We start from the raw sequence: 12,450 nt of genomic DNA, 5'->3' as shown, positions 1-12,450 counted from the left end.
AAAGATTATTGCTATGCTTTGCATGTAAAATGCATTCTGATATTCTTATTTCAAATTATGTTTATCACTGTACTCCCTGTGCCAGGTTTTCCTCCAGTCTTACTGTCCTATCTACTGTAATATGGAAAGTCTATGCAGCTTACTTCCTTGCTTTGTGCTGGATTGTTGGTTTTTGTTTTTTGTTTTACAGCAGCCATTAGTGCATGGCTTAATGTTGGAAGGAATATTTATTTCTAACTAAGACTGGAAATCCAAGTTGGGCTTTTAAGTCTTCTGCCAGCTGTTACTGGCTGTTGCAGAAAGGGAAATTGAAACAGCTCCTGTCACATGTCAGAAACATGCATACAGTGTGGTTAATCATCCCTGGTAAACTTGGGTAGGAAACACGGGTGGAGAAGGTTTCTCCCAGACTGAGTAAGAACAGTATTTGTTGCACATTATCCTATTTCCTTATCCTTTTGCTGTGGGAAGAACTAGAAATATAAATGTGACATCTTCCCAGTGGAATTAGGTGGGCTTGGGATAATTCTCATAATTAATGCATTAATTCCCAAAGTTAATGAAAAGACAGCTTTAAGCAAATTATATCTGCTGTCTTTTCTTTATCAGTATTTCCAGAATTGCAGGGTGGGGGCAAGAACAGGACAACAACAACAGTAACAACAAGCAAATAAATAAAACACGGAAACTATCAGTATAAGGCGCTTAATATAAAATAAGCTTAATTGTGACAGATTTATTTTGTTAAGATTGATTTTAAAATATTGATGCATTTTGTCCATTTTATATGATTAGAGATGGGGAATATCAAGCTTGTCTGTATATTTCTCTTTCACAGATGCTTAATATCTAGCTATAGGATTTTTGTTTTATGATTCTGCTTTCATCTAAAATACCAGTTATGTCCCTGGATGTGTTTAAAAACAGTTTGGATGTAGTACTAGGAGTCATGATTTAATGAAGGTTTGTTATTTAGGGTAATATGGTTAAGTTGTAGTTGGACTTATTGATCTTTAAGGTTTTTTCCAACCTGAACAATTCTATGATTCTATGCATTGAACACTGTGAAAATAAAATTGAAAGAGATATGGAAATTTTGCCACAAAAGCCTCCATTTAAGATACCAATTATCAAGTCTTTAATGGAAACATACTGATTTTAAGATTTTTTCCTAATTCTTGTTCAGTAGAATGAGTTGCATATCATGCTGAGAAGCAGTACTCATGAAAAGCCTTTGAAGTTTTTGTACTTGCTGATCTGCTCTATCTTTGTAAATGGTATCATATATTTATCCGTGTAAAAGTTTTATAGATTATATGCAATCTATGATTTTATAGATTCTTATTATTTACATTGATTTCCAATCAAATGGGTAGTTAGGGCAGACACTGGGATTTAAGTTAATGAGATTCTTCAAAGACGCTATCCTTTGGCCTGTTTCAATTAAGGAATAGATCATGAAAACTGCTGCCAAGGGGTTTTAAGGACATTTGGGAGGTTAAAACGTACTCTTCTCTGTTTGTTGCCTTCAAAGCTTGATAGAATTTCTCAGTAATCTAGGCCATAAAAATCAATAATTTTATCTAAATTGCTTTTGCTTATCTGTACAAAATAGGCCAAATACTCTCCAGGAATCTGTAAACAGTCAAACAATAATTTCTTGTTCAAAATAAGACACTGCTGAGTTTGTGACTATGTTAGAGTATGCATGACTTTACAAAACCTACAGTGATGCACACAGGTAAGTTTCAGCTCAAAGTGAATGTCTTTCATTAGGGAACATCAGTCAGTACACATTGGGTAAGCAGCAACAGCTTGAGGAAACAAAGGCCTAAGAAAATTTGTCATCACTTGTTTATTTAATATTCCTGCGAAGTAGAAAGGCTTTAGCCTGTCAAGGCCCAGCTTCTGCACTGATCTTGAAATGATGAAAATAATCTAAACAGAGAGATTTCATTAGATAGCCATCCAGCAAATGATGTAAATATAGAATCCTATGTGTTAAAAAATAGTGCTTTCACCATCTATGTTCAAGGTGTTAATTGGGCTGCATGCAACATTTTCTGAGCAGGCTGACATCTTAGATAATTATGGGGTTCATGTGAGATGTATTGATAAAAGTATATTTCTGAAAGCAAATAGAGATATATGAGGAGTATAGAGGGAATCTGAGAGGTAATAAAAATATCTTGGTTTTCAATTCTAAATGAAGATATGCTTAAACATTAATAATTGTATTAAAAGATACCTTAAAGTATTTGAGCTTCCTTATATTTTTATACTGATTGCAATTTCAGAATACTGAATGTGGATTTCTATTGCAGTATGAGTACTTCAATGCTGTGCTTATAAATGAAAGAGATGAAGAAGGGAACTATCTGGAGCTGGGAAAGGAGTTCATTCTTGTGCCAAACGACCACTTCAATAACTTGCCTGTAAATATCAGTCTGAGTGACGTGCAAGTACCAACCAATATGTATAATAAAGGTAAGATAAGAGTTGTTTTATTTCATCGTTCCTATGGCCAGACATAAATTGGGAACTTTTTTGCTTATAAAGTGAAACTTTAAATGGACAAAGTGTTGCATTCATTTTACGGTTTGCAATTGTTCTGAAATCTCAGCAGAAGAATATTAAAAGCATGCCATGGAACAAAATGTTTTACAAAACTGTCAAAGTCATTAGCAATTACATATGGCCAAGTTTCTTCAAATCTATTGAGTAGTTCTTACATTAGTGCTTACCAGTTGCATTCTCTTTCCTATGAGCTAGAGTATCTTTTTAGCATTTTGCTTTCAAGCTAGTGGGAATAATTCTGTCTGTATTTGACTGTATTTAACAGTTGATGTGAGTTTTCAGTTCATATTTAGGAATAATAATCTATGCATAAATTTCTACTACCTTGGCTACTTTCATAGGTGCTGTATAGCACGTGATACTAACAAAAAGCTGCTGCATTAGATGGTTTTAGGAGTGATGGACTTGGGCCTGAAACTGGGAAAAGAAGTTGAACTCAGATACATGTGTGCTCATTTTCCTTTCGCCACTTCCTTTTGATCAGGAAACAAAATTTTGTGATTTTGTGGTGCTTACGCAGCACTTGTCTGCTTTTTAAGATGCACACAATTAAAAAAATATATAAAAAAAGTAAAGCACAGACTTTACTAAATCGTGTCTGCAGCGTATTTGTCATTAGTCAGTAGAGAGCTGCCTAATCTCATTATCTGGTTCCTCTTCCTTTTAGCTATGCGAAAATACAGCTAAAAATACATTAAATGCTTTCCTGGTAATTCAGTCCAGGCTAGCAACTGTATTAATTCATGCAAGGATATTGTGTATCACAAATGGAATGAATAGTAGTTTAGATAGCTTGGGCTTGCAGAAGTGATTAAAATGGCAGTTTGTCTTCTAAATTACGAATCTCAACAAGCCAAAAATTGTGCAAGTCTTCAAAAGAATGCCTTAAAGTAGAGATTTCCAAATAATAAAGCTTCTGAGAGAGCTTTAGAAAGCCTATGAAATGATTAATGTGGAATATTTTTAGGAGATTTAGAAAATGTTTAAGGGTTCTAAAATTACTAAGCCATTTGTGTTGTGAAAGTCGTATTATTAGCTTTATAGAAGTTGTTTGTAAGTTAATCCATTTTAGAATTTTTATTTATATGTATTACCATCTTTAATAAACAAAATCAAAAGGGAAAGAAGGAAAAGAATGGTTGCAGAGGGATATATATGTAGCCAGTCACACTCTGGAGAAGCAAACTAGCCTGATGCTATGCATAGAATCCATTTTTATATGCTGATTAATTGCTGATAAGCGCAAAGTCAAAGGGCTTGTTGCGTCTTGTTTTGGCCTCTAATGTAGGAACTGCCATCAGAGATGTGGGAGATAGAACTCTGTGATGATTCCTGTTTTCACTTCATCTAATTCAAACCAGCCATAATCTGTACTTTAAGCAGCTGCAGAAACACTTTTTTTTAAATCTCTTAAATGTATTCCAACTGTTGAAATCCGTTTTCTTGCTGACGTTTTCCACGCACATGGACGTGATGGTCCCAGTTTGGAGACTGAAGTGTTGGTCTTACTATGAAAAATAGGGCTGAGGACTTATATTTTTCATTGCCCATTTCTCAAGTTCTGTAGTGCAGTGGTATGACAACAATTTAATCAAATCCTAGCTGTAGGGCACAGGAGGTAGATATTGATAGGTTTACAACTAGGTATCTGAATATCTGTTACTCTAGAAAATGTCTGTTGTTTGTTTCCAAGTTATGTTCAATTTTATGAAATTAATAGGTGAAAGCACAGCTGAAGCTTATAGTTTAGAGCAGTGGGATCCTTGAATTGTTAAACACAGGACTCTAAAGTCAGCCTAGAAATATGAATGTTATATTGGTCAGCTAATTTAAAGTGGTTTTTTTTTGTTCGTTTGTTTTGTGTGTGTGTGTGTGTGTGTGTGTGTGTGTGTGTGTGTTTTGCGATGTGTTCATAGGGTAGTCAGAGGGCTCACCACAGAGTTGAGGAATGTGTCTTAGTCCAAAAGACTTCTAGAACTCTTCTATTTTAACTTAGATAAAAGATAAGTAGAGGATTAAGTGGTTGGTTTCTAATAAAATGTAAATCTGGTTGCCACCATTTTAAAAAATGAAATTGGACTTAGTTAAACTACGGAGGCTTATTTTCTGTTACTGTTTTTATGAAGATAGTTAATCACTTAGGCAATTTACAATGGTCTATGAGAAGGTTTTTTTTGTTTTTTGTTCTCCTGTCTAGTAGATCTTAATCAAGACCAGATTCTTTTTGTTTATTATTTAAATAATACATTGTCTAGAATTAGTTTAGGGAAAAACTTTGGCCTGGTCAGCTTGCGTGATCATGATGATCTTTTCCAGCTGTAGAAGCACTAAACTGAATGTTCACAGTCCCTGACTAAACTCTAAATGAGATTGGCTTAAAACCATGGGACATAAATACAATTGCTTTTAGTAAATATCTTCTGACTCTTTTAGTATCTGCATAGAAAAGATTAAAAATATGAATAGTAACAAGACAAATAATTCCCATTCTAAAAAAGCAATTCAACTTGAGGCTCTGAAAATGTGAAGAAAAAAACAAATTTCATGACAGGATGATGAAATCAAAAAAGCTTAAATGCCATAAATATCACAGCTATGAAATTAAAATTTAACATTGGATTTTTGAAGGGAAAAATGAGATGGGGGGGAAAAAAAAAAGGCTGCCAACTTGATTTGTGAGTGTATTCATAACTTTCCATAATGACAATATACTGACGGAGGGGGGGGGGGAGCATTTGGATGATTATGCATTACAGATAAGTATCCCTTGTCCTAACATGGAGAGGCCTCTCCATGTCTTTGGAAGCACATATCTTTTTACATAACAGTTGATGTATTTTAAACTGCAATTAGGAAAGAAATTAATAGGAATTATTATCAATTTTAAGTTTATATAGTTTCAACATTTGCTTATTTGCTTTCTGAGATGCTAGCAGTGTGTTTAGAAGAACCTGGGAATGTAATATATGTACATATAAAATTAAAAAACAGGCATTTGGAATGTGGATGAGGCTTTCTGGCATCCATCCACGAAGAACGTAGTTTCTGACAATAGGATAGCCAGTAGCAAAGGAGCAGGATTCTGTAATGGATTTATGTATGCAAGGAGATGATAAAGGAAAGCTTCAGAAACTCAAATCTGATATGACATTGTGAATATATGAATATAAAGGAAAAATATATCAGAATCTTATCTTTTCTTAGTATAAGAATGCAGATAGAAAGTAGAATTTTTAAGTGAAGACTTTGTCCAAAGTGTATGCTGTATTTGAGCTGAAGAACATATTCATTTTTTATTCTTCTAAGTCTAGGTCACACCATATTATTTCCTTAAAGTTGTGCTCAGTAATTACGTAGTTTCTTCTATTGAGTTTATACTCAGCGTGCTCAGAATTTTTTTCCAGCTCTTGGAATAGATTTATAAGCACCTGACTAAATAATATGGTACTGTTCCAACTATCCCAATCTTTTGGATTGCAGAAGAATGTAGACAAAAGCCAATGCCAGAGTGGATGTGTCCTGATAGCATATGCTTAGAAAATTCTAAAATATGGGACCAGTTGAAAAGTGAAACATAGCAGAATGCTGTATCAGAGATTACACACATCAGGATTTCAGATGCTCATATATTGCATAAAGTCCGCAACATTCAGGAGGATGTTGACAAATATATTATCTCAATATCAGCTGAAATCATCTCCCTAGGAATGCTACAGGAGTCTATTTAGACATACCAGAACAGACACATATTTGCCTGGAAGACTTGTTAATGTTTTTCCATTTCTGGGGAATTACTCCAGTGGTCCTTGAATGTTACTGAGATTTGAAATAGCAGAATATTATCAGAGTAACTCTAAAGTGTAATAATTATTACTGGTTTATAAGGACAACAGATGCTTCATGTTTTCTTAAGTGTTTGTTTTGTTTTTAAACCATCTTTAGTTGTTATTATAACTAGAATTTTGGATTTTAAGTACTTCAGTGTTTACAGCTACTGGTTAGGAATGAATGAGAATGTATGAGTCTTAGGTGCATCTAATTTGATTGCATTGACTATTTATTTATTTATTTATTTATTTTTAAATCAGTAGACAGGAACTGACTCAGATCTCTAGAAACAAATGAACATGATGAAAAGTGAAGTGAAGCATGCAGACCCTTTACAGTGGAAACAGAATAACAAAACCAAATGTCTTATCACAGTTGGATGCAAAAAAATGTTCCATTATTGCTGAATCTCTGTTTAGTTTGTATGCATTCAACATTCAGTACTATTGTTTCTTCAGTGAAATTTAGACCTATGGGGGGACTTCTGTGCCTGAGCTTTTCCAACTATAAAAGTACTATTTATTTCTAAATATGTCACGTCATAAAACGTTCACAGTAGGTCTGCCTTTGAATGTAAGCTAGACTAAAATATCTCTCTGAAGGGAAGAAAATCTTTATGTCTTCTTGGGAAGAGGAAAAATAGCATTTTTAGATGATGTCTCTTTCACTTTTCTGGTTGGGTATCTACTACCTCAGTTTCCCATGCTTTTCTTCTCAAGATGGCACAAAGATTGAACAATGTTCTCCAGGCCTACTTTTGTACCAACAAGGTGAACTTGTATAATGTAGTTTTCTCTTCACATAGATCTTTTCATTACTTGTCTAAAAGGGAACAGTTTTTTTCCTGCCTTCTGAAAAAGCTATTTGCTACCCTGAAATTTCATCTTCATTGTCAATTGGAATTAGATCTAGCTTGAGCTTCTTTGTATTATGGGCTATGTGAAGGCTTTCTTTATCTTTTAAGTTGAATAACTATAATGAAATTATCAAGTGTCTCAAGGCAGTTGGATGTTTGGTGTCAGCTGCAGCTTACCAGGGATATGAAATTCCTGCTCTCTGCTACTTGTTCTTTCTGGGTATTACCACCCTGGTTCAGACCAGCTGTCATGAGCTGTTCTGTAAGCTCTTCCCAAAGCTGGTTCAGTTAGTCAGATCAGCATTTTTATTTTTATTTTTTCCTAGAAGAGTGGAATTAGAAGCATTTTGACAGAACTAGGGTGGGGGTGTGATCTTATTGCCTACCTGTGGACAGTAGTTTTAGGGAGATGGCAGAGGAGATGGATGTGCCAGTGGAGGTAATCTAGGGAAAGCTGTGCTCTCTACTGCGATCAGATGCAGCTTGAGCAGCATGTCTAACTTTGTGCTAAAGAGAAACAAGAGAAGACAAATAATTACTTTTGGCAGTAGAAAGGAAATAGGCTTACATAAGTTGATTTAAGCTAATGGGAGTTTTTCCTTTGTACTCATTTCTGGTTTACAGTATATAATCTTGTTTAACTCACTAAATTTTATAATGGAGGAATACTTCCTAGAGGATAAACCTTCACCCTATTAACACAGCTGACAGGGGAGTTAAATGCATTCTACAGCTTTGCAAGAAGGAAGAGAGCCCAAACTTAGAATCCAGATAAGCAACACATTTCCAGCTTCTAAGGGCTCCTAATAATTTTTAATATACCTTTATGCCTTTGTGTACATCACTACCCACTGTCAGAAGAAATGACATGTAGGTAAATCTGTGCTACATGGTGGAGAGTTGTGCATTCTCTTAGCACAATGGATCTAGGCACACGTGCATAATTCATTGGAGTATTGCATGGAAATATGAACAAATGTGGTTATACGGGCATGATTCTGCAAAAGAGTTACCTAGATCTGACCCTCAATAATTGTAATTTATTAAGGTACAGCACAAGGTTAATGTCTCTATTTTGCTTCAACACCAGAGACAGCTAGATTGCAGCTCTGCACTGTCCTCCTTTTGTACAGTGCATGACATATAGCTTTCAAGAGACATATTTTTGTGCGCAAATATTATAGTGCTTGCTTGTTTTTCCCATAGTTTGCTTCCAGTGAGATTCCATTACGTAGCCTGAGGCACAATTTCTCATGTTAAATTCTGTGACCCTTACAACAGTTTTAGATGAGACTCGGTAATCTGGGAGTCTTCATTACAGCTCCTCCCTACAAATAGTTATGTTCCATTGATTTCCGGGGTCTTAAAATGCAATGCTTGCTAAACTACTGTGCTATGTATGGGGAGACTGAAAGCTATGCTTAAAAGTTTTGTGGAACTGCCATCTACATATTTTGGCTTCGGCTTTTCATCTTTAACTCCTACTGAACTCACGGGGTGAATATTGCATGAATACTTAAATGCTAGTCTTTTTCAATGCACACAAGCTGAAATTCCTTACCTCCTGTACATATGAATAAGCTTGTTCTGAAGAAATGCAGTCTTGGAAAAATTTCTTCCTTGTTTGATTTATAATGATATCTGTTCCAATTAATTTTCTTGGTAAAATGTCCACTTTTAGCTTGAAAAAATTAATTCCGAAGACTCTGGGAAGAGAATTGATTGCTGTCTTTGAAGTGCTCCAGGTGAAACGTTGATTGGCATGTGGAAAAAGCAGGATGTAGGGGGAACACACAAAAGGGACATATTAACATGACTACGTACAGTAAAGTCTACAGTAATTATTTTCTAAATGGCTTTCTGATCCAACAAGGCACTTAAAAGAACCTTCCTACTTGTTGCTCAAGCTGAAATAAAGTATCAGTGCCTGGACATGAGCAGGTATTCAAATTTTTCTTTCTGTAGAGACTTGGCATCAATAACTGCCCTAAGAGGCAAAGGACTCTGCTTCAAGGGGAAAGTGTGCCCTGTGCAGGAAGAAGGAAATGTGCTAGAATCAATTACTGATTTTAGTAATTATATGTCAAAAGAAAATATAGACTATCCTCAGAAGTGTAAGGTCTGGAAAGTTACTCTCTGGCTTTCATTGCTTTCATTTATAATAGAGAATGGGATTTACTCTACTACAGTATTTCAACTCTTTCCCTATAGAGTACATTTTAATTTAAGGAATTTAATTACATGAACTTCCTAGCACTCTCCTTACAATGGTTTCCTTTTAATGTCGACATTATTTACTTTGAGTAAATTTTTCTTGACGTTTTTCTACAGCTTGGTCTGATATGACATTACTGTCTTCCAGTACAAAAAAACGATTTTTCTGACATTGTGGGCCATCATCATGAAATAGGAAGGAGCTACTTTAGTGTGATCAAGTCATCTGCACAAATTAGCTAACAGCGGTGACATTGTTGAAAAATGGTATTTTGCAGCTGAGAATTTTCTCTGTCTGGTGGTGTTATTGTGCTTTTTGTATCTGTTGTAGTAAATCAATAGGACAGGTTACTTTTGTAGCTATCCACATACTTCATTACTTGTTTCATGGTTAGACTGGAAAATGTGTTTTAAGGAATGACATTTCTTAAGGAAGCTGGAAAACAGCTTGGACATGAACATGTAGAATATTCATTTCTTGAGTCCTGCTTGTTTGAGGCATTTAAAAATCATACAAAAATATAAATAAAATGATGACCTTGGATTGCAGGTTGTTGAATATCTACCCAGACATGTTTAGATAATGAAATAGCCTTAGTGCAAGATGTTGCTGTGTCTTCACTCACAGACTGTAAGAATGGCAACAAAATAATAAGAAGAAAATTTTTTGAATTTTTATAAATTCTACATAATCCAAAATATAATCTACTGCTTTGAAAAATGAAAGCAATAGATTTGAACCTAGAGAAGTCTGTGTGTCTTCTGTCCGTTAGACTTTCCATCCTCATTCTGTGGTATAGCTGCTATTTTGCTCTTTTTGAAGTACTGGAAGGGACTTTATTAGCTCCTTCCATAACTGCAGTTTTTCTGTGATGGATGCTGTAGACAATGAATATTTTCAAGTATTTTTGTCAACATGGGATATGGTTTGTGTCAACTAATAAACATACAGCACATTATTTGCTGCTGAGAGGTGCAATTTGTGTCATCAGCACATAAAAAAATAAAATTGATTCATGGATATAAATTACAGTTAGAAGCTCAACAATATGTAAACAATATAAGAAAAAAAAATCATTACCTTACTCAATGTTGCCAAAACGTGTTTTTTTTTGTTTGTTTGTTTGTCATTAATATCTCACTGAGAATAATTATATGCCATTGGAATCAAAATACATGTATGTATTAGCAACCTTTTGAGTTCAACAGTAATCACCGCTAACAAGTATGGGTTTATTAAAGTGATTAAGAAATGTCTTACATGACCTGAAATGCATTTTGGGCTTCATTCATTTTTGAGACAAGACTAAATACCCTATATTTTCCTATATAGTCCTACTCAATTTTTATTATTGCTGTCATTATTTTCATTGTTCACGTGCTTTCCTCCAGGAGAGCCCATCTTTAGCGTACTTCCATGAATAAGAACATTTATTTATTTAATGTATTATTTTTTTTTACAGTGGCTCATGATACTCTTCTGCAAAAATAGGCTTTATCTCTTTCTGTCAGAGCTTTGAGCATGACAGTTATTTGTAAGATGTCTGTCCTGTCTTTTGTGCCTTTCTTTTGTCTCTCCCATCCCCTATGATTTTATGGCTGTTGAAATTAGAGGTTGTATCATGTGACTTAAGCCTTTGTTTAAAAGCTTTGTGCTTGGTGATGATTATAATAGAAAATAGACTAGCAATTATTTACATGCTCTCATATTTTTTTCTGGATGTTTTCTTCTTTCAGTTGCTTCTTTATTTCCGTCTTGCAATCTTTGTACTTAATTGCAAATACTTAAATGATTTACAGAAAGTATGAATGCAATGCAGCATCAAGTGTAGCCTGTGCTTTTCTGCTTTCCATGTTTACTTCTTAATACTACTAGAAGCACTGCAAAAGTAATTTCAAACTCATGCTTCAAAAATTTTCTTCAAGTTTTGCTTGATCGCTTTAAAGACTGGTAAAGAATATCATCTGTGTCAAATGGCATTTCCATTGCATGATTTTAACTGCGTGTTAATGGATGAATTTAGGCACTACAAGTCAATAAATGCAGGCTGTTATGAAAAGTTTGGATTGCATAGGAAAAAAATCTACTGCATGTAATAGAGCCTTCTTTAGAAGATATGGAAACATGATGAACCACAACCACTTTTGATTGAGACTTTTTTTCAATTTGCTACTTAAAAAGAGCTATGAATATTGCTCAGTCATACTTTCCTATCAACTCCTTCCAAGAGGCTGTCAAAACCAAAATTACCTATTATCTAGAATATTAGAACCAAAAAAAAAATTAATTTCTCAAGTGATGCAGAAAGGCTATAATCTGCAACTAGCAGATGCATAAAACCACTTCCCTGCAAGGTGTGAAATTAAGAAATAAAATCTTGTCTGTCACTGTCGTATATGATTTCATGGGCTATGCTTCTGAAGATTCAACATATTGGAACTGTTATTTAAACAGTCATAGCCACATATTGTCCTGGGCCACTATATTTATGTTTTGAAATCCTTCCCTTGAATTGTTTGTCTTCACATTTTAAGATCTTTAGGACAGTGTTTGCACTGTCTTCCTAACTTTGGTCATTGTTTAATTTAAAAGGAATTTTGTTAGTCTGATTTAGTCAAGGTTGCAGAGAATTTCCTATCTCCCCATATTTCTTTGTTTTAACTCTTACTGGCTATTGGACAAAGATACACAGACTTCTCTACTTGTTCTGTCTGGTTTTTCTCAAGTTCTGCCTACAATCCAATTCCCAGAGTCTCCTTGGGCTGCTACTCTGTTCTTGCAAAAGGCTTATGCTTCACAGATATATTTTTTTAATTCTTTGTTTTGAACAACAAGCCTTTTGGAAATGTTGGCATCACTGTGCAAGATGTGTACTGTGCTTTATCTTTCTTGTATCCTAGTCTGTGTTTCTGGCTGTGGATCTAATCTATACATTTCTAGTACATCCACATCACCATGGCAACTAGATGTCAGA

General features: G+C 34.6%; 1 protein-coding gene across 5 annotated transcripts in view; it reads left to right on the top strand.

Moving 5' to 3' along the window:
• Positions 1-12,450, top strand: part of CACNA2D3 (calcium voltage-gated channel auxiliary subunit alpha2delta 3) — a 337,205-nt gene that overhangs the window by 136,884 nt on the left and 187,871 nt on the right. For all 5 annotated transcript variants that reach the window (XR_004308777.2, XR_001558078.3, XM_085516473.1 and 2 more), the window contains exon 5: positions 2,325-2,487. Coding sequence is in view for 3 of the 5 variants with exons in the window: in XM_085516473.1 (XP_085372599.1) it covers positions 2,325-2,487 (163 nt within the window). In the remaining 2 variants the exon portion in view is untranslated. The remainder of the gene's footprint in view (positions 1-2,324; positions 2,488-12,450) is intronic.

This window comes from Coturnix japonica, chromosome 15, assembly GCF_054131305.1.
Source record: "Coturnix japonica strain WE chromosome 15, WE-NBRP24, whole genome shotgun sequence".
Classification (NCBI taxonomy): Eukaryota; Metazoa; Chordata; class Aves; order Galliformes; family Phasianidae; genus Coturnix; species Coturnix japonica.
The sequence above is the reverse complement of the archived record's forward strand: the minus strand, read 5'-3'. Positions and strand labels throughout refer to the sequence as shown.